Source organism: Perna viridis, chromosome 5 (genome assembly GCF_037379345.1).
Source record: "Perna viridis isolate PV_CMFRI_1.1 ecotype Kerala chromosome 5, ASM3737934v1, whole genome shotgun sequence".
NCBI lineage: Eukaryota > Metazoa > Mollusca > Bivalvia > Mytilida > Mytilidae > Perna > Perna viridis.
In genome coordinates, this window is record NC_142449.1 from 39,694,339 (window position 1) to 39,720,778 (window position 26,440).

The 26,440-nt window shown below is 31.9% G+C and overlaps 1 protein-coding gene across 3 annotated transcripts; it reads left to right on the forward strand.

The window, feature by feature from the left end:
* The first annotated feature begins 1,253 nt into the window (after positions 1-1,253).
* On the forward strand, positions 1,254-13,206 carry LOC148617456 (uncharacterized). 3 transcript variants are annotated; one of them, XM_088585062.1, is made up of 5 exons: positions 1,254-2,380; positions 6,316-6,395; positions 7,210-7,393; positions 9,327-9,462; positions 10,498-11,002. In XM_088585062.1, the coding sequence occupies exons 1-4, from the start codon at positions 1,660-1,662 to the stop codon at positions 9,449-9,451; spliced, it is 1,110 nt and encodes a 369-aa protein (XP_088441188.1). In that variant the 5' UTR covers positions 1,254-1,659; the 3' UTR covers positions 9,452-9,462; positions 10,498-11,002. The 3 variants fall into 3 exon arrangements, with proteins under 3 accessions (XP_088441188.1, XP_088441189.1, XP_088441187.1); XM_088585063.1 differs by lacking the exons at positions 9,327-9,462; positions 10,498-11,002 and adding an exon at positions 12,940-13,206; XM_088585061.1 differs by lacking the exon at positions 9,327-9,462 and having other exon boundaries at positions 1,258-2,380.
* Positions 13,207-26,440: the final 13,234 nt, after the last annotated feature.

Here is a 26,440-nt window from a genome sequence, read left to right on the forward strand (position 1 = left end):
GGGAATACGTCATCTATATCACGGGAACTGAGATTAAAGGATCTAGCTAAAAATGTTCTTCTTTTGTACCAGATCACTTATAAATTCAGCGTCATAAGGGTGAAGAAATAGGTCAGCAAGTAGGGCGCAATTTGTTCCCAGTGTATTGCCGACCGGTTGTTGATTAACGCGTTCACCACACTGGACAAATGTGTTGTAGATAATAAAAAATCAACATTTTGAAAACATCTTTTTTGGTGTATTAAAAATGATTTGGAACTCTTTTTTTTTACCAAGTATGAGGAATCTCCACGTAAAACTACATATTTGTATCTAGGTGTACCATCTTTTTTGAAGGAACAACGATGTATCATTTTTTTGAGTTGGAATTTTAACTGAGTATGGGAAATAAAAGTATAAAGAGTTGACAAATGATAGGTTTTAATGCTATTGTATTCTGATTATATTCCTGAATTGATGGTTTCCAGAATATCTTAGAATTTTTCAGGATCCGCATCGAATTAATACCTTTACAGGAGGAACAGGTGTCATGGTAGAACTGGAGCTACGGTTGGCCAAAACGAAATTGTATGGGATCAGGCGGCAACACAGCAGGCAAGCACTTTTTATATTGTCCCGTTCCATAGAATATCAATCATTTCTCACCAATTATACCACCATAACTGGTAACAAAAGATTTTTGCAAGAAAGCTACTATTGTAAAAGTCCTTAAAAATTATTATTCTAACGTCACATTTATTCGTAGTTTGGAAACCAATAACAATTAATCCCAAAGTCGTCGTGCTAAAAATACATTATCAGACCAGCGGGGATAAGATAACTGTTGTTGGTTCAGAAAAAAAAAAACTTTAGTCGAAGATATGTTTATCCAAGTTAGACAACTTTGGGATCACAGGGCTGTAAATCAATAAAAATCTTCCTGTTTATTATAATTATGTATCATTTAATATGGCACTTTATATTTGAAAAAAAAAGTATGAAATAAATTATAGTTCTCACTTTTGAAACTGGGTAATACTTATAGTTAGTTATGTAATTAAAGTTGTTTGCTGTTAGTGCTAATTAAACATTTACCTCCTTCAAACTTACTGCAATAGTAATGTTAAACAGTATACCTATCCAAAGCAATAGGCAAAAACCATCGGTGATTTTCTACTTACAGAAAGTGATAAACAATATTGAATTGTTTAGAATTTTGTTCGTTCTCATTAGCTTTAATGCCAGGAGGTAATTTTTGTTTTAAGTACGAAGTGAAGCAATCAGATGAGTAACAGCAAGTCGGAGGGAGTGCGCGTGTGCTGATTTCAAATAGTTTATCTTATCTTACAAGAACAGATTGTTTGAGGATACGAACGTGTAATTGACATCTCAGCAAGATGGGAAAAATTAGAACTAATATTCATGATAAATGAGAAGAAGTATTTGACTTAATTGTTTACAATCTGGGAATTGATCTTTTATAGGTAAAACGAGAAAAATGTCAGCAAAATGGTAGCATCTAAATGAGATGTGCACTCATTGGAATCCACAATGCAAAAATATACGGATTAAGTGCTTTTGTTTGTAATTTACTTATTATATACAAGTGCAAATTTTTGAACTTTTGAAGTCTTTTTGAGAGGATATAAATGCAAAGCTACCTAAATAAATATAAAAATAATGACGATTGATCACTACTGTGAAAGGAGCATTTGCAGAGGACCAAGCTTGACTTCTACTAATTCATCTTCTTCTAATCATTCAATGTCTTCCCATCTTGTTGTACCCGGTATTCATGTATCAAGATCGGAATCTTTTAGAAGTGAACATGATTCTCACTCTGGATCTCGTGTATTACCTTTGCGATCTGGGTCATTTCGGGAACCTTGTGAAATAGAAAAGGAGCATACTACTAAAAGACGACCAGTTAAAAATCGATCCTCAAACAGACGGGAATCACCGGACTTGCAGAACGAGGATTTTTATCTGAATGCAGCCGGAAATCGACAGAGAAGACGCAGTAGTTTACCATCGAGCTCTCCAAACTTACTGCACTTTTTCACAAATGATGATGCACGAGACTGCAAGGACTCGAGAGACCCTCACCTTCGTCGTGTACGGTCGTTTAAAACAACAAATAAAGGGGTTGTAAATAGAGGTGATTCTGTAAGGCGAGGAAGAACTTCCCGTAATGGTTCTGATGAACACACTCGATACACACCTAGTCCTAGGCCGACGTCACATCATGTTCCATTTGAAATCAAAGTTGAAAACTCCTCAGACAATGCTGCTGTTACCTCGTATTACAAGGTTGTTGTTCTAGGAGCTCATGGTGTCGGAAAATCGTCTATAACCCAACAGTTCATGACGTCGGAATATGTAGCTTTCGAAAACTCAGTCGGTATGTACAGTTTCACAAATACAAAGTAGTTGCATATTCTTCATGCAAAGCTTTTTCTAAATGTTTTTCAATCAAATATTAATTACATAAATTTATTCTCCTTTTTCGTCCTTGTAGGTAATATGTGAATCAAATTATTATAATCATTAAAAAGGAAACCCATTCTTAAATAAAACTGAAGTTCTTTAGAAAACAAAAATTAAAAAAACAGACCGACGCGAAAGATCCAAATTTAATTTAACATTTATTTTTTTTTATCAAATACAGTATGGAAAAGATCCTTTTTAAAAATTATGAAACGATATGAAATAATGTAATTAGTTATGACAGAAAGAAAATTGACGGTCAAAACATCTGCACGACCGAAACTAGCATGTCGCCCAGGACATATATTTATGAATTAGCTGAAAATGCCCATCTTAATGTTGCAATGGAATAAAATGTATGCATTTATCATTACTGCATAATAGACATTATCGAGGGAGTGTAAATTTTGACAGCTCGAACTGGTCAAAGAAATCTTCTAAAATCATTTTACCGTTGATATCATAATTTAAATAGAAAAAAACTTTGGTTGGTAGAAAGTCGGTTTTATACTTTCAAGATTTTTCATAAAACTACTAAGGTTACATGTAAAAAATAATTCAAGTCATCAGGTCGATATTTAATTATGAAAAAAAACATACCTTAAATAAATCTGAAAAAGTTGAACTGAATTGTTGATTAAAAGATAATCTTAACGTTCATTTCAAAAGCATGAAATTGCTTTGCAAATTGTGTTGAATTAATGAGAAAATCTCATCAAGGAAAACATTAATACTTTCCTCCATGTCAAAAGAGATAAAACTATTTCTTTAATTACCGAGTCGTTACAAAATACTCGTATTATTTTGATTATGATTTGATTTACTCGTACTTATATTTCCCGGTTAACACGAACTTGAACTTGGCAAAGAACACGTGCAGCACGTGCATTTACGTCATTTTTCGGCAAAATTCAATGCATTTGATAATGGAAATTGACAAGCTGTAGCTAATGAACATGTTGTGATTTATACTTTAACCTCATCTACATTGGTGCAAATTACGCTAGATGGATTCAGACAATAAATTTTGATTGAATATACAATACAATTTGTCAGAGCAAAGTATCATATAAATTAAAGAAAATGAGGACCAATCAGGGCTAAATAATGTTGTTTTCAAGATTCTTACTCATCATAATGGCTATGACTTAATTATCACGACTGATTAAAAACTTGTTATCTTGACCTACACTTAGAAATCGATGGAAAAAGAAAACTTATGACCAACCCTTTCGACAAATGCGATGATTTCTCATTCTGAATTGTCAATCTGTGGCAATGTTCCTTCAGCACTTGCGTATGAAGTTTTCATATCACAACCCATACGTGATACCAGAGTTTGTAACTGTAACTATTCAGACTTTATGTACTGTGCGTGACTTCTAACAAATAGGCTTCTAGAGAAGGATTATGTCGCTACAAGATTGAAATCTTCACTTACAAACGTATTATGGTCGTCATCATGAACTCATGATTCGTTATAGTGTTTCCATAACACTGTACCATACGAACCAGTGTTATAGTTTTCCTTTCCTTTGTAGTCAATCCCGGATGTGAAATTCTGTGACAAACTCGGCTGGTATTTCTAGAAAAATAATGTTGTGAAGCGGCTAATTCTATAAAATGAGAATAACAAATAACTGAACAATAGCTCCATTTAAAAGGAAAAAAGGGGATTAAATGAAAATACCATACAAATAAAACGCATAAAAATAAAGAAAGCGAGGCAAAGATTTCGACCTACGGCCTTCATTAGGGGCAAAAAATTCTAAAGGTGAAGTCTGTGGATCTAGACTTTTGGAAAGAGAGGACGCCTGGTCCAAGTGTGCACCTGGTCCATGCCACAAATTTCAGTGCAGTAAGGATTGGATGGGCTGGTGGACAAGTCTGCGAATATTGTTTGTTGTCATTTAATTATTTAATTAAATACATCTACACCATACTGTCATATTATAGTTCAAATTCCATGACAACGAAGATATTGCTATTAATGCAGATTTAATTACATATAGATAATAGTAAATGAAAAGCAAGTATATTGTATATTTCATTAAAACCCTACATAGGCTTACATGATAACGGTGTAAAATATTTTCCATTACTTGGTTTTTGTTGAGGACACACACACACACACACACACACACACACACACATGCACACACAAATATAGCACCTAGATGAGTTGTTCCGTACTACCATACATTGTGTATTAAGTTACAGCCTTAGATTAATCCTATGAGGAGAAATGATCCGACCAGCGAAAGCTACATTTTTATATAGCCTAGCCGGCCGAGTGGTCTAGGGCGCTGGATTTTCTATCTATCTATCTATCTTCCTATCTATCTATGTAGGTGTGTGTTTGTGTGTAAACAAAACTATTTACCAAACAATTATTGTGTAATCTCAAAATATACCATCTATTACATAAATTTGTCGATGTTACCTTTTCTGTACGGTTTAACAATTATGATGTCTGCCACATTTGTCTATTTAGAGCTGACAACATTTAAATTTTCGTGTCTGTTAAGTAAGGTGTTTTTGATTATATCCCAAAAATAAAAAAAAAATCATTTGAAGTTATGAAACTCAATATTCGAATAAAAATAACAAAGAATACTGTCAAGGAATAACGATTGGAAAAAGAAAATAGACACACAAAAAAGAATGTTATATAACACATACAAAGAAACAAAAGTAAATGAGCAAATAAGACTCCACTAAAAACTTGGAGCAAGAACCTAGGGCACCGGTCGGATGAGCATCCTGTGGTTATCGCTGATTTTTTTACATGTCATATCTGGGAGGAATATCACTTTTCCATTTTTTTTCTTTTTGTTTATGGAGAAAAACCTCTATTACCTATGACTGAATTACTACCATGAGGGATTTAAGATGAAAATATAATTAAACGAATTTAACCTTTGAATGTTTAGCAATAGTTTCATTAATGTACAGGCATTGTGAACTCTAGGAGCTAAGTAAAGCCTATTTTTGAAATTGGATGGATTTCAATGATCAGGCCAACAATTTCGGTACATGTTAGAAAAATACAAACAAATTTTTCGTATGGTTCACACGCTTTTTAGTGGAACAAAACGCCTATTCAAGCAAATACAACATCAGCTGCAAATCTGTAATCACCAGACTGTACATATTCTCTGGAAAGTTTGATCAATTGCACACGTTTTCACCAAAGATTTGTTATTCGCGGCTAGTGTTTAGATACCAGTGCCTTGGTAATCGTATACGTAGTTAAGTTTGCTTCTATTTTCAGAAGCAATTATTTAACGGTTTGGTTAAGATGGAGACTGTAAAATCATTCAAACTGATTCGTAATTAGTTAAAGGCGATGGTTTTATTGAGCTATACTTTTTGCAGCAGTTGCTAGCATAAAGTTACCTGCATTCCTCCTTGGTGGTACATATTCAATCAAAACTAGCCTCATAAGCTATTAATTACTTAACATAAAATGGTTTACGGAGAAAATGTGTTAATTAAATACACTAATGCGAACACCTACGACCCTCTGAAAAAAAAAAAAAAACCAAACAAACCGCAAACACTGAAAAACAAAAGCATAAACGCAATGCATTTGGACAATCGATCGACTTTTAAAAAGTGTGAATCGTAAGCTTTTTAAGCACCAATTCATATAAAATTCAGTCACTATGTATGATAGAGTATTCATGGTGTAAAAAAAAAAACCAAACAAGCGAGGACATTTGGTCTACATATGGTATGTTTTTACGTTACGATAGTCCTTAGTTCATTTTTTTAAGAAAATTTTTCATCTCATTGTAATCAATCATATCATGAATGATAAAGTTGCTACTGATCCTGTACTTTCAGATCAGGAAGATAACGTTGTGACGGTTCAACTCAATGGAGAAGAATCAACGCTCGAATTTGTAGACGTTGCAGAAAGTGAGGTTCGTTTTAGACGTTCATGTGAAAAAAAAAAATTTTCTTTGCTCCTCTAAAGCAGAGTATGTCATTAATTCTAACAGGGCTATATAATTGAAAAAAACAAATACAACAGTTAGGAAGATTCGCATTTATGCGTTAAAAACTTGCATTGTTGACAACTACTAATTAAAACGATAAAAAATGACATGACATGTGATCACATCAGGATAGTGCCATATTCATTGTATAAGTTTTGGATAATTTATATATTTAATATAATTGTTTTCGGTAATAAAAGAACATTGTATGAACCGGAAAAAGAATAAGATTGAAATTTAACTAAATAATGTGCTACAAGTAACAGCAAATTGTATCAGGACGGCTTTTTCTTTAAAAAACAAATACTCTTGGAAAAAAATATATAAAATATTAAATTCCAATAACCGAAAATAACTTCATGTTTTAGATTGTAAGTTTGGTAAACAAAGATAAAAAGTAATGAATCACACATCCTATTGCATAAGAGAAGAAAACTGAACACTAAATCAATGTTGTTTTTTTTTTTGCAGAAATGACACACTATTGTTAAAGGTTTTATTTTTTAAATTCAGATACAAAAAATACGAGTTAAATATTTGATTTTTAGAAAGTACCATAATTATCCTTGTTACAAGCAGAATATTCTGGTCAACGTAAAACAAACAAAAACAAAACCAAAAAAAAAAAAAACAAAAAACAAAAAACAAACAAACAAAAAAACAAAAAAACGTGGCATTTTTTTCACAAACAGGTCAATTTGCAGTACATTGATATTAAAATACTTTGGTTTTGTTTTAGGTTGATTTAGAAAGTATTCGAGCTGACGCTTACATAATTGTGTTTTCTATTGCCCACAAAGACACATTTGATACGGCTGTCGACCTACTTGCCGAATTACGAATGGATATGGGAACAGATCGAACAGTTATTTTGGTTGGAAATAAACTAGACCTTGTTAGAAAACGAAAAGTCAAAACAGAAGGTAATTGCAGTTTTGAGATAGCTTTGTAATATTATGCCTAGTGAATAAGATAAACAAGAATTGACAGAATTGAAATGTATATGTATATATGTATATATATATATTACACAAGTTTTATATCGATACACTATGTTATGTCGATATTAAATTTAAAAAAAAATAGCAGTGCAACTATCCTTATAGAACCAGTAAACAAATATACACGATGACATGTGGGGGAAGAAGGATGGATGCAATTCGAATTTCTCAGAAAAAGTGATATTTCGACAAAATTTCTTGCCAAACTTCCGGATTATCGGGAAAATTCAGAAATTACACTTCACATACATTGGTAGTTATACCGTATAAGCTGTATTTTAATTAAACAATAAAATACACTTTTAAAAATGACGCAGAAAAAACAAGAGCAACAGAAAAGATGTTGCATATATCTATATATACAGTGATATCTGGTGACCAATACTCAATATTAATACTTTAAAGCTTATCAATAAAATGGCAAATCAAAACCTTCGCACAAGCTTAAAAAAATCAGGTATGTCAAGCTGAATATTTTCAATATATTTATAAAGCAGAGCGAACAAAAAAATCAAATTTTGCGGTTAAAACATAGTTTAAATCGAGAAGTTCAAATGGTATACATTTGTATGTTATTTAAATGCCACGATAATTTTTTTTATCAAAATGTTGAAAAGAAAACCCTTACACAATGGTATGCATGTTTTTGGTGTGTTGATGCACTTTGTTCAGTGGATAACTTGTACTACGATAATAAACCCCTTTTCATAGTTGCAGTATAAAAAGGTCCAATAAACCTGAAACCCTGAAAGAAGGCCAGAATGAAAAAAATAATGTAACCATTGACGCTAATTGACAACTCAGCTTTCTGTTTTACCGCTCCATTTTAATTATATGCATAACAATGCATTGAAAGGTTTACTTAACGTAGGATCTTTTTAATTAAGGCCAATGTTATTTTCGGTGTTATAACTTATTTAGATATGTATTCCATTTTATCTTTTCTCATGAAATTATCCTTAGGGTGTATTTGTATTATTATCTTACCAGATTGTAGCTGTAAACGTTTTAACAGTATAAACTAATATCATTTGACAGTATCTATCATGTCTGTTCTGCATGAATATCATTTAGACCTTAATAATAACATCAATAACAGAAGTATCGTACTCATAAACATAAATCGGAAATTGAGATATCAGAGTTGGACCTGATATAAAAACACGGTGTAATATTTTCTTCATCATAATAGAGGACTGAATACCGGCATTATGTCAACCGATGAACACAGAGACCTCTAAAGCATGATGAAGATTAGAAAGGTTGGCTAATATTTTCATAACCAGAAAATTATGACATCGTTTTTGCTGATCTATTCTTTCATTCCTTTGAGGCTGACTTTGTAGATGATCTGATCCAAAAAAAGGATCATCGTTTAGCCAGATTTTGTTATTTTTTCTTTAAACAATCCTGTTTTTTTTTTATAAATAGGGATTTTCGTATCTACCCCAAAGACATTGAGATAAATGGCACTACAGACACCGAAGTCAGCCTTACATCTTGAACAACACTTAGGTATCGATGGAAACGGAACCGTAGTGACCATACTTTACCAAAAAGCGATGACTTTTAATTCCGTACTGTAACTCCTTTCATCATTGCAACATCCCTATAGCACCTGCGAACGGATTTTTTATATATCAACTCACACATTATGCAAAAGCTTGCCGTAACTATGGGGACTTTTTGTACACATTAAGGCTTCTTGAGCAGTGTTATATCGTTAGAAGATTAAAGTCTTCACTACAGAAATTTTATGATTGTCATCATGATCTCAAGAATTGTAATGGTCTATCCATCTGCACTTTGAAAACCTAATTGTTCTCCATGTCTTATTTTTTCTATATCTCATTAGGTTTCGATTTTCCCAGACACAACTCGGCGGGTGTTTCTAGAAAAGCAGAGGACGCTAATACCATCATTTGGCGTCTGACGTCGTCGTTCCAAAACTCTTCTCCTCTGACATACCAGACCAATTAGAACCAAACTTGGTATGAATTTTCCTTAGGGTGTTCTGCATAGAACTGGTGTGGGATTTTTGATCTGTCACCGTTACTAAAATAGAACTTAGGGGTTAGACAGAAGTTTATAACATATACCTCCATAACTGTATATCTAGCCAAATTCTGACTATGTGGTAAAAGTGTTCAGCATGACTAGATCTATCAGTAGTCAAATTTTCGTGTTCATCTTTTATGCAACGTTTCAGTGATTGCCCTTTTTCGACGTTTTTTTAAATCTAATTTCAGTGTTATTTCTTTCAAAATCTTCTCCTCTGACACTACTAGACCAATTAGAACCAAACGTTGTATGACTTTGCTAAGGATGTTTTGCACAGAACTGATACGAGAAAGTTTGATCCGTCCATAAACATGCACGCCGTTATAAAAAAAGTCGAATACATATCCAAAACTGTTAAGTATAGCCAAATTCTGGCGAAAGTAAAATATTCTATGTGATGAGGTCTATCTGTAGTGAATTTTCATGTACATCTTATTAGCAATGTTTGTGTAGTTGTCCTTCTTCGACATCTTTGTTTCTATTCTTAATGAAATTTTATTTTTTTTATAGTCAGAAACTACTATTCAATGAAAATTGATTTGATTAAACGTTAGAAACTTTTATCCAAGAAAAAAAATGGCCCCTTTTACAAAAAAAAAAATAAAAAAAATAGAACGTTGATTATCGAACCAGGTGAGCTATTCAGTTTCTTCAGAGCCTCTAGTTCATAAAAAATTGTATAACGGACATAAAATATTCAATTTTTTTTCTATTCAAACCGAAAGAAGGTGATAATAAATTTCATTTCAGACCCTTATATTAGAATATACATTGTATTTTGAAGAAATGATCTTTAGTTTAAAGCATTATCATCAGTACAAGACGAATCCAAATTTACTAGGCTTTCGAAGGATACTTGGTAAAATACCATTTTGAACATTCTCACATCTCCGTTATAGCCAGTCAGTGAACATATTTTAATTGTGATAATTTATTATTTTTCAACTGTTTTTTTTAATTTTTAGAAGCATTAGAAGTATTAAAGATGTACGACGGGAAATACACTGAAGTTTCTGCAGGACTCAATCACAAAATTGACGAATTGCTAGTGGGCACGTTAGGTTCTATAAGATATAAACTTAATCCAACGCTTCCAGAACCGTTATTCAACGTGGCGACGAAAAAAGAAGGCATATCTGGTTTATCTATAAAAGGACCAATCAATTTCTTTGGCAGGTTATTTCGTCGGGTCAGTCGAAAGTCACGTGGTAGGAAAAAACGCCACCACACTGTGTCTTAGAGAATCAACAGTTAAACTTAGAATAGCATTTGTTGTAATATTGTATTTTAAACAAGTGTAGTTAGGTCAATATTATTTGCATATAATGCGTATACATTTTATATCTTTGTAAATTCATTTATTTCAAATTTTGGTATAAACTGTTGTAAAATATTATACTTTGAAAAAGATAAAATGTGTTTATTTTTTTATGTCTAAAAGGTTTTCAATAAAGTGTATATTTCGTTTTATATACTTTTACTGATACAGAATAACGATGTAGTTTTAACGCCATTGTTTATATATTTAAGATAAATGTATAAAAGTAAACTAATAAACAATAATGGTTTTGTTTACCAGTAACCGACAAACATTAACTGGTTGACATAACGATCTTGACCGATATGATATAATACTCCTAGAAACATTTTTAGTCAATTTTTTATTAAAATGTAGCTAAAATGCATTTTAATACTAAATAAGGGAATTAGCTAGTGTTTAATGATAAAAAGCCTTAAAATATTGATTTGTTTTTACAAAATTTCATCCAAAAACAAATATACCAATATTGAGTTTAAATGTGCTATTAGAAACTGTTGGTTTCAGTGACTCAGTGTCCATTGAAAAACATTATCATGAAAACTTCAATCCTACAGTCATAAAACAAACATTCCAAGACGACTGTATTATTGTTCCACCACCAAATTACACTGTTGATCATAAGCAGTGCTTAGTTGCCACTATAGTCGAAACTTTGTCGTTTGTTTCATGCTTCATAATGCGGCTCTTATCAGATCAATGGACCTAATTTCGAGTGACGACGGGCTTGTTACGTAGCATGTGCTCCGCTATGTCTTAAAAATGCTAATTTTCAATGATAATAAATGGGTGTTTAACATACCGTCTTGACCTGTAACTTACAGTTTGTGTCTAATCGGTAATGTTCTTTATGAAAGTATACGGTTACACAACCACACTCTTTTAAAAACTTCGCTGTAATACTGTCCTGTAAACCAAACCAACAGATTTCGCGTGACAAGGATATCTTCACAATTACTTGGGGTCTACAAAATCTTGGTAAGGTCATTCAAGATGTTTGATGTCTTACCTGGCTAATCGTTGACTGCTGGTGGTCTTCACTTCGAGCAATTTTTCTGAGGGACATTCTTTGCATCTCTTATCAAAATGGTCATTAAACAGCATTGACGGACGGACACATCTTAGCAATGTTATGACAGGATTGAGACACGTAAGTTAACATAAAGTATGGAGAATTACAGATGTAAAGACTCCGATTGCAAAGAGTTTTCAAACTAGAAAGTTTTACAAAATATTAAATTGGTTGAAGTATGTAGTATGCATTTTCAAATATAGAAAACTTTTTGCGTAACTTGGACAGCGGCATAAAAATTCCTTTTTTTATATTCATCTAATAATTGGAAACAAAAATAACAAAAAAATCGATAGACTAGTTTTTTTCGTAAATATCATATAAGGGGTGAGGTTGGTGGGATTTTGGAGGGACAAAACAACCAAATATAATTGCAAACTACGATATCTGTACATCGCCAAAATTTCAATATATCGTCATTATCATAGTTCTGTGAATTTCAAATAAAGGTGAAAAATAAACCCAATAGTAAACAAGGTATTCATACGGAGGCACGCGTGATTCTGAGTTCGAACGATACAATAATCGAAAGAATTTGATGAAACTGCATTCTGTGAAATACCTTTTTGTAGTTAAAATTGAATAAAGCTTAAACTTAACAAAACATAAAGGATCTGTAGTGTAACATATAGAGAAATAAAGGGAACCAGAATTTGAACGATAATCATGAGAATAGAATTGACTAAACGACTAAACAGGAAAAATAGAGACACACCAAAGAACAGGCAAAAACCAAATAAACATGTACCAAGAACGTAAGTCAAGCCAACCGGACTAAAACTGGGAGCATTGAACAGGTGGTACGGTAGGTTAAGTTTTCTCTGCGTTTCATGAAACACCTGCCAGCTCTAGACGTACTTACTTAACGGAACGATCAGCCAGTAGTCAGTAGATAGCTATTTGCTATATTGGTGTAGAACGTTGGAATTAGTGCATGTGGTGTTTTCCAAGATGTCGAATCCTGCTAATTATAAGTTAGGAAACAAATTTGCAATTTCGCATTCTCATCTATTACAGAGTTCCGATGGACTTTACGGCCTATAAGATATCAGTATGTTCATTAAAGCAGCAGCAAGTGGTTTCAAAATGGATGGCATGGGAGAATAAAGTACAAATATGTATAGTAATAAATTAACATATTTAAGTCACCCGACCTTCTTTGATGAAAAAAAGAAAATATATTTGATTGAATTAAAAACAAATGTTCGTAAGCAAAACTGTTGGTTGTATCTCATGACTTCGTCGGAAATTAAAACAATTTTGAGACAATGTATTTGAAATATATTTATGCAGTTTTGGTTTGTTTGTTTGATATTTTCCTTCTGATATTTAGGAATTTTACAAAAGTCTTAATTGGCGTCAAGTGCTTTTCGAACGTGGAGCATTTGTCGAAAAGTTAAGGACTTATAGAGAGCAACACCTTGACATTTTTGGAGTGATGACATAAGACTACTTTTCGACATTTTACACGTTTAGCCATCAATTATTTAATTGCAGAAGTAATATCTCAGCGTGCACCATGTGATCGATGTTATTTCCTCATAGACCCCCCCCACCAAAAAAAAAAAGTTGGAATAGCTTATTGTAAAACACGTAACCATAAAATACTTCCATCCTAAGGAAACCTTGAATTTGATAATCAGAAACGTTAATAATCTCAGCAGACATCTGCTAAAAATACTAGTATATTAAATGGGTTCGGTAAATGTTTACAAAATATATTTTAAATATTTGTTTTACACAAGTTGTGTTCATGTTGTGAACAAAAGTCAATATCCAGTATGGTTCAATATCTGTTAAAGTACTTACATGTGTCTTTGCAATGTCAAACGAAAACAAAAGACTGTCCGATGTTGTCAAGATATGTCTCTTACGATACACTTGCAAAGTTTGTATCTTTTAGCAAAAAACATTATAATGTTTGACCTAATCATAATGATTTAGAAAAATAAGTTCAAAAGAGTCCAAATACCAAGTAACAAACAATTAAACTTCTACAGGTCATCAGAGGCTCTTCAATGTTGGGCAAAATTGAAATCATAAAGCAAGCTTTACAAAATACAAATGAAGTGAAACTATTCATGAAAGACAAAAATCGACATAATCTTTATAGTAAAAACGCAAAACAAATGACAGAAAACATAAAAAAACAACCACTGGATTACCTGGCTTGGGACAGGTACATACACTATGTGGCGGGGTTAAACATGATTGTGAGCGCTCAACTATCCCTTAACCTTGGAGAATTGTGGGAAAATACAGCAAATAAAGCGAACTGTGAAATTCTGTCGAATATGGATTTAACCCTGTAGATCGTTACAGAATACAATCATTTAACAAAATTGACAAAAGACAATATCAAGTACTCGCTTTTTGTAAGCTTGTCCAAAATACAAAAAAAAAAACAAAACAAAACAAAACAAAAAACAAAACAAAACAAAAAACAAAACATTCAGTTCACCAAAACGAAAAATACCAATAAAACCAATAGGATTTAAAGGAAACATATCAGGATATGTCCAAGTAAAACAAGGTCTTCATACAAATGTTAGATAAAAAACGATGAAGTTCCAATTGCACTGGATTCGTTAATGAAAAGCTTTGATACAGATATTAAAGTCCAAAACCTCACTACAAGCACGAGCATATCGAACTAGTTGGGAAATATATACACCGCATGAAGGAGCCAAAGAAACGTCCCCGTAAATATCATATCATGTTATGTTTATGAATGAAAATGTCTATCAGTGTATTTTATTTATATAAGCTATATTTATTGGTTACCATAAGATTCTGTCGTATATTTATTTTATGAAATGTTGGATACATTTACTGTGTCTGAACGCACTCTCATTGGATAAGAAATTTTGTTCATTATCTCATAGAGCATATTCTGCGATGTGGCTGTGACGTCATCAACCTTTTTGCTGAATTATTCCTTAAATTGATACTAAAATTAAATTACAAGGAATGACTGTTATATTTTCCGTCTATTTGAAACAACCTTAATGCACGTGTTACACATTTGAAAATAATCTGATACGCAGGATATTTAGTGAGCATCACGTGTTGAGGTTATTTCCTCACAGACCTAAGACTCAACATAACAGTCAATCCTTAAATGGTACCTTAATGTTACTCAATGTTGACACATAGGAACATCTTACGAAAGGTCAAATATTAGATAAAAACGTTTACTAAAGTTGTCGGGGGCAATTCAGAGCTTGCTTAAAGATGTGTTTACATTTATTGAAAACTTTATGATAATCTTTGCTGCTTTGGATTTAAGCTATACGCTGATACATTTCTGGTGATTCAACCACATCCGTTCTTCTTTTTTGACTAGATATTGCGACAGTAAGGCCAACAGGCAAGTGAAAGTGCTTAGTCATACCGAATTTGTTTTTTGAAAATTGAGGAAGGTCAACAGTTGTTAAGTCATTGAAGAATATCCACAACAGGGCACCAAAAAGCTACACTTTACTATGCCTGTTTAATAAAGCGTACTATGGACCACAACTATTACAATACTTTAAAATCAGCTTAAGTCAAATTATTAAATAAAACACATAAATAAGCAGTGCCTGGATGAAAAGAATGTAATAAAAGCTGATTAATTTGATTAATTAAAATTTAATCATAAATAAAATAGTTTTTAATTAATACTTTTACATCCTTATTTCCTGAGAAATCATAATTCTAAGCGAAAAAAATAATTAAAGGGAGCAATTATTACCCGGAAAACGTTGAATTTAAAAAAAAACTTTGACTTTTCTTGAATCCTGCTTTACAATGTTAATTTATGTTACTTTAAAGCTAAATAAATGATCACTTGGGTTTCCCATTTTTATGTACTATAAAATAATCCTTTCGATCGCCTTTAGATCATAGACTTTGCTTCACGGTAAGAAAACGTGTGTTTTTTTTAATGTGAACATTAGAAAACGAAAAAAAATAATAATAAAATAAAATAAAATAAAATAAATCGAAAAGCGAAAAGGTAGAAATATTTTGCAGTTACTAGTTTATAAGTTTTTTTTATAAGTTTTATTATGATACAAATCTACCATCAAACAATGACACATGCAAAGAAGGAAAAGTAAATGATCAACTCGGTCTCCAGTAAAAACTTTGGAATATCAGGAAGAAAAAAATTCTGTGCTATTATACACACATTTATATTCTTCAAACAGAGACTGAAAAAAATTCAATGTAATGGCTTCATTTTCTTTTTCATGAATTAAAATGAATTTTCCATGTCTGGTCTTTGTCCCTGGATTACATTCTTTTGATTATAGCTATAACCTTGGTTCCCTTAATTACTCCTTAAAACACTTCAAAAGTATAACATCGAGTTTACTTAAATGTATTGTATTTTTTACATCATTTTTTTTTACATTAATTTGAGTGCAATATTGCAATGTTCCTCTTTAGTTTCAAAATTAAAAGTGCTATGACCAGCCCCCGCTTAAACAATTGAAATAGACGTTTGTCTTGCCTACGCTCTACAAAGTAGGGGATATATTGTTTTAGAGCTGTACCTTATATATTTCAAAATAACACCTGTCTTTAACAGATGTTCAAACAAAAACTGTGAGTTTGAGATAGCGTCATTATTATTGAACATGCTGTCTTTCCATAAGAAATTACAACTTAAGTTTTATCAGCTTTTTCCTTCAAAGTATGGGAAAGGGGTTTATTTTATACATATTATATTGCGTAGATTACCTTCCATACATTTCAAGGTAACAAAACCGTAACTTTGAACTAGCGTCAATGAAGGGGAAGTTATAAAAACACATCATGTCTCTCCATAAGAAGTTATTTGATAGCTTAACTGTAATGAAACGCACCAATGCTATCACGTGCTATTTCATATCTGAAAAGAATAAGGTATTCTTATTCGGGTATATAAAAATATGTGATGGACAGTTTGACTACTTGGGAATGCATCTTTCTTTTCACTACAAACACTTTCCACTTTCGTGCCAAGAACGATTGAGCAAGTTCCGCACACTCGTTACATTTAAGCGTTTTTCGGTACTTGTGGTCATTCATTCTTTCCATTTGATTTTCCTTTTATAACCCTGTTACTCAAACTTCAATCTGTATCCATATTATTCTAATTTAAACCAACAACAGCAAACACTAGATATGTGGAGTAAAAAAGAAATAATATTTATATTGACAAGCCATTTTCCGCTAATGAAAAGGACCGAAGCCTTCTATTCCTGTTTAACTCCTACCATATGTAGAATAATTTTAAACTTATTCGTCTGTATTTACCAAGATTTCAGTATATTTTTATTATTTGCCTCTACTCTAGAATATATATTTTCTAGAGTTAGTCATTATCTTTTGATTCTACCCAAAGAAGCTGCACTGACTATAATATCAGTTCTATGGCGCGATTTCGATGGCAAGTCGGCCTCTTCGTAAATGAAGGTTTTAAGTATTTGTACATTTGCTTGTACATTTTTACGTCTAAATTGTATACACCTTCTTTTCTTGCATATTCTAAAAATCTCAGACATAAGGTGTATATGATAAATCCAACAAGAATGACCTCGGAAAGGTTTTGAAATTTTTTAGGCATGTTCGATTACCCCTTTTCTTTTCTACAAAAATTCCTAGGAAATGATGCTGTCTATATAATCTGTTTAAATACGCCATTGCTGTATGTGTGCATCCCAGATTTGACTTTAATATATCTTCTCGTGTAGTACACAATCGCACACGTGTGTCGTGATATCCTGATTTATACCAAATATGCTTACATAATATGTATAATTACTTCAATTGATAAATTAATTTTCGTAAAAACACGGCCAAGTAGCTTCTTTCAAATAGAATGTTATAAAATCAAACTTTGATATTAAAAATGAGGCATGCCTCAGGCTGTAAGTTTTTACGGGTTTTACCCTATGTAAACAGACATTTAATTGGCTGATAGAGTTTGCAAAACTAAAAAAGTATCGGCTTACTTTTGGAAAGTAAGCCACTACTTTTTACTTAATGCATATATTTATTTTTATTGGCTTACTTTTCAAAAGTAAACCTATATCTTTCAAAAGTAAGCCGACAGAAATATTCATATTATAACATGATCTGCCTTTTATAGAAAGTGAGAAGAACACCAAATATTATAGCTGCCGTGCTTTGCGGAGGCTTATCATTTTATCGAAATTACCCTTTCGTTTTTAATATTTTTCAAATATTCTGGACATACCCCCCCCCCCCAAAAAAAAAAATAACCAAGCCGTAAAATGATCGAATTTGTACCTTCCAGGAATGGTGTATAATTAACAAGTTTATGAATGCCAAAACCCTCCTCTTTGATTAAACGTGCACAGATTCTTTATTCATTATGTTCTGCTATTGCACTCTTGTTAACTCTTTTCAGTCCAGATCTAGAAGATTTTAGTTCCCAATTTATAAAGTTAATAAACTTTTATTAATGTATTGAAATTTGTCTATATTCAAAAAATGTTATATTCAAAGAGTAATCAAGGGAACCAAGGTTATAGCAGTAACCAAAAGAATGTAATCCAGGGACAAAGACCAGACATGGAAAACAGACATACACAACAAAGAACATAAAGTAACTAAAATTATACATACAAAGTAACAAAAGTAAATGAGCAACTCGGACTCCACTAAAAACTGGGAGCATGGACCAGGTGAACCGGTAGGGTAAGCGTCCTCTGCTTTTCTTGAAAGTATCATCAATTTATTTTCTTGAGTTCTCTTTCGGTTTTAAAACGGTGGATGACACAAGTAATGGAGTGTTCTATGTAAGTCAGTGCTCTCTCAAAATGGTATTAAAGATAAAACATGGAAGTCAAACGCCAAAATATTAACAAGTTGTTTTACACAAGTTGTATTCATGTTGTGAACAAAAGTCAATATCCATTATGGTTCAATATCTGTATAAGTACTTACATGTGTCTTTGCAATGTCAAACGAAAAGAAAAGACTCTCCAAAGTTGTCAAGATCTGTCTCTTTCGATACACTTGCAAAGTTTGTATCTTTTAGCTAAAACATTATAATGTTTGACCTAATCATAATGATTTAGAAAAGTAAGTTCAAAAGTGTCTTCGAATCACAACAAATTTTGTATGAAAATAGAATATGTGGTATGTTTGCCAATGTAACAGCCATCCACCAAATACCAAGCAACAAACAATTTAACTTCTACAGGTCATCAGAGGCTCTTCAATGATGGGCAAAATCGAAATCATAATGCAAGCTTTACAAAAACAAATAAAGTGAAACTATTCATGAAAGACAAAAATCGACATAATCTTTATAGTAAAAACGCAAAACAAATGACAAAAAGCATAAAAAAACAACCACTGGATTACCTGGCTTGGGACAGGTACATAAATTATGTGGCGGGGTTAAACATGCTTGTGAGCGCTCAACCATCCCTTAATCTTGGAGAATTGTGGGAAAATGCAACAAATAAAGCGAACTGTGAAATTCTGTCGAATATGGATTTAACTCTGTATATCGTTACAGAATACAATCATTTAACAAATTTGACAAAAGACAATATCAAGAGTACTCGCTTTTTGTAAGCTTGGCCAAAATACTTAAAAAAAAACACAAAGGCACATCACTATCACCAAAACAAAAAAAACAACAATACCAATAAAACCAATAGGATTTAAAGGAAACATATCACGAAATGTCCACGTAAAACAAGGTCTTCATACAAATGCAAAGATAAAAAACGATGAAGTGCCAATGGCACTGGATTCGTTAATGAAAAGCTTTGATACAGATATAAAAGTCCAAAACCTCACTACAAGCACGAGCATATCGAACTAGTTGGGAAATATATACACCGCATGAAGGAGCCAAAGGAACGTCCCCATAAATATCATATTATGTTATGTTTATGAATGAAAATATCTATCAGGCAGAAAAAAATATTTATTAAAATTCAGGTGTAAAACAGGATTAAAAAAGTCGCGTATTACATTAAATTGATTAAAACAAATAAAATTACAACTTATGTATGGTACTTTGACCGGCCTTCTAAAATTATATTTTAAATTAGTTTTGGTCTGTTTATGTATAAAATATTTTGATTAAAACACACTGATAAAAAGTTCTGTTTATAAAGTTTCACCTCGTTTTTCACATTGTCTTTACGATTTTTTAGTTAGTTTTAGATTAGTTATTTTTCTGTAAGCATCGAGTGTAAATTCTTATTATATTTCTTAAAGCTGTGCCAATTCACATTATCCTGTCATTTGCAGTTACTGCATCTTTGTCCCCTATCCCCCTTCTCCAAAGGAATAGCCTATCTTGGAACATTGGGTGAGTGATTACTACTTTGTAGAAAGTTGTCTATGTCGTATTAGCAGGTGTGTGGAATACAAACTGTGTGTAACTTCCATGCATACACAGAACCATAATTAAGTTGTACAAAGTTCACATATTAGTTTAAAAAATGTAGTAGTCGTACGAATTGGATCATTTATGCAGGAAAGACCGGGTGGTTTTAAACAATATGCTATCATGTAATCTGTAATTCAATTTCTAAAGTTTTAAGAACATGAACTAAAAATCATATAAAAATACAAAATTCGGGTTGAATTTGATTTAAAGAGGTTGTTTTCATTCAATTTATTAATTTTGTTACTGTTTTATTTTGATTGTTGCTTAATAATTTAATTTCAGGTGTAACAAGCACTCTCATTGGATAAGAAATTTTGTTCATCATCTCATAGAGCATATTCTGTAATGTGACTGTGACGTCATCAACCTTTTTGCTGATTTATTCCTTAAATTGATACTAAAATTAAATTACAAGGAATGACTGTTATATTTTTCCGTCTATTTGAAACAACCTTAATGCACGTGTTACACATTTGAAAATAACCTGATACGCAGGATATTTAGTGAGCATCACGTGTTGAGGTTATTTCCTCACAGACCTAAGACTCAACATAACAGTCAATCCTTAAATGGTACCTTAATGTTACTCAATGTTGATACATAGGAACATCTTACGAGAGGTCAAATATTAGATAAAAACGTTTACTAAAGTTGTCGGAGGCAATTCAGAGCTTGCTTAAAGATGTGTTTACATTTATTGAAAACTTTATGATAATCTTTGCTGCTTTGGATTGAAGCTATACGCTGATACATTTCTGGTGATTCAACCACGTCCGTTCTTCTTTTTTGACTAGATATTGCGACAGTAAGGCCAACAGGCAAGTGAAAGTGCTTAGTCATACCGATTTTTTTTTTTTGAAAATTGAGGAAGGTCAACATTTGTTAAGTCATTGAAGAAAATCCACAACAAAGCACCAAAAAGCTACACTTTACTATGCCTGTTTAATAAAGCGTACTATGGACCACAACTATTACAATACTTTAAAATCAGCTTAAGTCAAATTATGAAATAAAACACATAAATAAGCAGTGCCTGGATGAAAAGAATGTAATAAAAGCTGATTAATTTGATTAATTAAAATTTAAGCATAAGTAAAATAGTTTTTAATTAATACTTTTACATCCTTATTTCCTGAGAAATCATAAATCTAAGCGAAAAAACTAATTAAAGGGAGCAATTATTACCCGGAAAACGTTGAATTTAAAAAAAAAACTTTGACTTTTCTTGAATCCTGCTTTACAATGTTAATTTATGTTAATCAGCATTTGATTATAACTCATAGAAACTATATATCAACAAAATTTTTAACATGTGAAAGGACACAAAAATAAAAATCTAATTAATGGTTTTAAACGTCGTCGAAAGATTAAAGACTCAATCAAGGGTAGTGCTCCTCGTTGTCTTTTATTTTCATCTTTATTTTCTTTCCAGGTTGTGTTTTTCCCCGGAATTATACTTTGCTAATTATCGGTTTGTCTTTTTTTACCCTAAAGGAATATACCATTTCAAGTAAAAAGATAGTTTCAATTTGTTTTTTTTATTATAAAGACCAACGTGGTACATACTAATCAAGAAAATTCAACAATTTTTATACATACCTAACATGTTTCTGTCGATTACTGTTTATACACATCTAAGTACTGAGAGTGCGTTACCGTTAAATTGTTGAGTTTGATTTTGGTCGTACTTGATCATTGTTATCTTAAAAAGTTCGTCTAAACAATTTGTCTGTCCATTTTCATACGAGTAACTAAAGTACTTTGAAGCTAAATAAATGATCACTTGGGTTTCCCATTTTTATGTACTATAAAACAATCCTTTCGATCGCCTTTAGATCATAGACTTTGCTTCACGGTAAGAAAACGTGTGTTTTTTTTTAATGTGAACATTAGAAAACGAAAAAAAAAATAATAATAAAATAAAATAAAATAAAATAAATCGAAAAGCGAAAAGGTAGAAATATTTTGCAGTTACTAGTTTATAAGTTTTTTTATAAGTTTTATTATGATACAAATCTACCATCAAACAATGACACATGCAAAGAAGCAAAAGTAAATGATCAACTCGGTCTCCAGTAAAAACTTTGGAATATCAGGAAGAAAAAAGTTCTGTGCTATTATACACACATTTATATTCTTCAAACAGAGACTGGAAAAAATTCAATGTAATGGCTTCATTTTCTTTTTCATGAATTAAAATGAATTTTCCATGTCTGGTCTTTGTCCCTGGATTACATTCTTTTGATTATAGCTATAACCTTGGTTCCCTTAATTACTCCTTAAAACACTTCAAAAGTATAACATCGAGTTTACTTAAATGTATTGCATTTTTTACATCATTTTTTTTTACATTAATTTGAGTGCAATATTGCAATGTTCCTCTTTAGTTTCAAAATTAAAAGTGCTATGACCAGCCCCCGCTTAAACAATTGAAATAGACGTTTGTCTTGCCTACGCTCTACAAAGTAGGGGATATATTGTTTTAGAGCTGTACCTTATATATTTCAAAATAACACCTGTCTTTAACAGATGTTCAAACAAAAACTGTGAGTTTGAGATAGCGTCATTATTATTGAACATGCTGTCTTTCCATAAGAAATTACAACTTAAGTTTTATCAGCTTTTTCCTTCAAAGTATGGGAAAGGGGTTTATTTTATACATATTATATTGCGTAGATTACCTTCCATACATTTCAAGGTAACAAAACCGTAACTTTGAACTAGCGTCAATGAAGGGGAAGTTATAAAAACACATCATGTCTCTCCATAAGAAGTTATTTGATAGCTTAACTGTAATGAAACGCACCAATGCTATCACGTGCTATTTCATATCTGAAAAGAATAAGGTATTCTTATTCGGGTATATAAAAATATGTGATGGACAGTTTGACTACTTGGGAATGCATCTTTCTTTTCACTACAAACACTTTTTTAACATATTGGACAAATATGATAGCTGTTACAACATCAATCAGGGATATTGTTCACACCCCTTTGAATATTTAAGAAACAATTCATTGGATATGGTGTTGAATTACATATATACTGGATCTATATATTTAATTATTTATCTTATCTCCTATTATTAATTAAGAAGTGTTTTATCGAATGTTTCCAGTGTTGTAAATTTCGATAATCCACACTGAGAAATAAATTCGGTAATTGCACTTGCGGACTTTCTCCCGCCAAAACGTCACAACTTTATATCAATTCGCCAATCACAGAATTTAAAATTCATGTTAAAAATATCGATAAATTATGAAGAAAATCTTTATAATAAATAGAATAATCAATTAGTTATCATCATTAACCAAAATATGATCAATCGTGCCAAGAACGATTGAGCAAGTTCCGCACACTCGTTACATTTAAGCGTTTTTCGGTACTTGTGGTCATTCATTCTTTCCATTTGATTTTCCTTTTATAACCCTGTTACTCAAACTTCAATCTGTATCCATATTATTCTAATTTAAACCAACAACAGCAAACACTAGATATGTGGAGTAAAAAAGAAATAACATTTATATTGACAAGCCATTTTCCGCTAATGAAAAGGACCGAAGCCTTCTATTCCTGTTTAACTCCTACCATATGTAGAATAATTTTAAACTTATTCGTCTGTATTTACCAAGATTTCAGTATATTTTTATTATTTGCCTCTACTCTAGAATATATATTTTCTAGAGTTAGTCATTATCTTTTGATTCTACCCAAAGAAGCTGCACTGACTATAATATCAGTTCTATGGCGCGATTTCGATGGCAAGTCGGCCTCTTCGTAAATGATGGTTGTAAGTATTTGTACATTTGCTTGTACATTTTTACGTCTAAATTGTATACACCTTCTTTTCTTATATATTCTAAAAATCTCAGACATAAGGTGTATATGATAAATCCAACAAGAATGACCTCGGAAAGGTTTTGAAATTTTTTAGGCATGTTCGATTACCCCTTTTCTTTTCTACAAATATTCCCAGGAAATGATGCTGTCTATACAATCTGTTTAAATACGCCATTGCTGTATGTGTGCAACCCGGATTTGACTTTAATATGTCTTCTCGAGTAGTAAACAATCGCACACGTGTGTCGTGATATCCTGATTTATACCAAATATGCTTACATAATATGTATAATTACTTCAATTGATAAATTAATTTTCGTAAAAACACGGCCAAGTAGCTTCTTTCAAATATAATGTTATAAAATCAAACTTTGATATTAAAAATGAGGCATGCCCCAGGCTATAAGTTTTTACGGGTTTTACCCTTTGTAAACAGACATTTAATTGGCTGATAGAGTTTGCAAAACTTAAAAAGTATCGGCTTACTTTTGGAAAGTAAGCCACTACTTTTTACTTAATGCATATATTTCTTTTTATTGGCTTACTTTTCAAAAGTAAACCTATATCTTTCAAAAGTAAGCCGACAGAAATATTCATATTATAACATGAACTACCTTTTATAGAAAGGTGAGACGGAAACCAAATATTATATCTGTCGTGCTTTGCGGAGGCTTATCATTTTATCGAAATAACCCTTTCGTTTTCAATATTTTTCAAATATTCTGGACATACCCCCCCCCAAAAAAAATAACCAAGCCGTAAAATGATCGAATTTGTACCTTCCAGGAATGGTGTATAATTAACAAGTTTATGAATGCCAAAACCCTCCTCTTTGATTAAACGTGCACAGATTCTTTATTCATTATGTTCTGCTATTGCACTCTTGTTAACTCTTTTCAGTCCAGATCTAGAAGATTTTAGTTCCCAATTTATAAAGTTAATAAACTTGTATTAATGTATTGAAATTTGTCTATATTCAAAAAATGTTATATTCAAAGAGTAATCAAGGAAACCACGGTTTTTGCAGTAACCAAAAGAATGTAATCCAGGGACAAAGACCAGACATGGAAAACAGACATACACAACAAAGAACATAAAGTAACTAAAATTATACATACAAAGTAACAAAAGTAAATGAGCAACTCGGACTCCACTAAAAACTGGGAGCATGGACCAGGTGAACCGGTAGGGTAAGCGTCCTCTGCTTTTCTTGAAAGTATCATCAATTTATTTTCTTGAGTTCTCTTTCGGTTTTAAAACGGTGGATGACACAAGTAATGGAGTGTTCTATGTAAGTCAGTGCTCTCTCAAAATGGTATTAAAGATAAAACATGGAAGTCAAACGCCAAAATATTAACAAGTTGTTTTACACAAGTTGTATTCATGTTGTGAACAAAAGTCAATATCCATTATGGTTCAATATCTGTATAAGTACTTACATGTGTCTTTGCAATGTCAAACGAAAAGAAAAGACTCTCCAAAGTTGTCAAGATCTGTCTCTTTCGGTACACTTGCAAAGTTTGTATCTTTTAGCTAAAAACATTATAATGTTTGACCTAATCATAATGATTTAGAAAAGTAAGTTCAAAAGTGTCTTCGAATCACAACAAATTTTGTATGAAAATAGAATATGTGGTATGTTTGCCAATGTAACAGCCATCCACCAAATACCAAGCAACAAACAATTTAACTTCTACAGGTCATCAGAGGCTCTTCAATGTTGGGCAAAATCGAAATCATAATGCAAGCTTTACAAAAAACAAATAAAATGAAACTATTCATGAAAGACAAAAATCGACATAATCTTTATAGTAAAAACGCAAAACAAATGACAAAAAGCATAAAAAAACAACCACTGGATTACCTGGCTTGGGACAGGTACATAAATTATGTGGCGGGGGTTAAACATGCTTGTAAGCGCTCAACCATCCCTTAATCTTGGAGAATTGTGGGAAAATACAGCAAATAAAGCGAACTGTGAAATTCTGTCGAATATGGATTTAACTCTGTATATCGTTACAGAATACAATCATTTAACAAATTTGACAAAAGACAATATCAAGAGTACTCGCTTTTTGTAAGCTTGGCCAAAATGCTTTAAAAAAACACAAAGGCACATCACTATCACCAAAACAAAAAAAACAACAATACCAATAAAACCAATAGGATTTAAAGGAAACATATCACGAAATGTCCACGTAAAACAAGGTCTTCATACAAATGCAAAGATAAAAAACGATGAAGTGCCAATGGCACTGGATTCGTTAA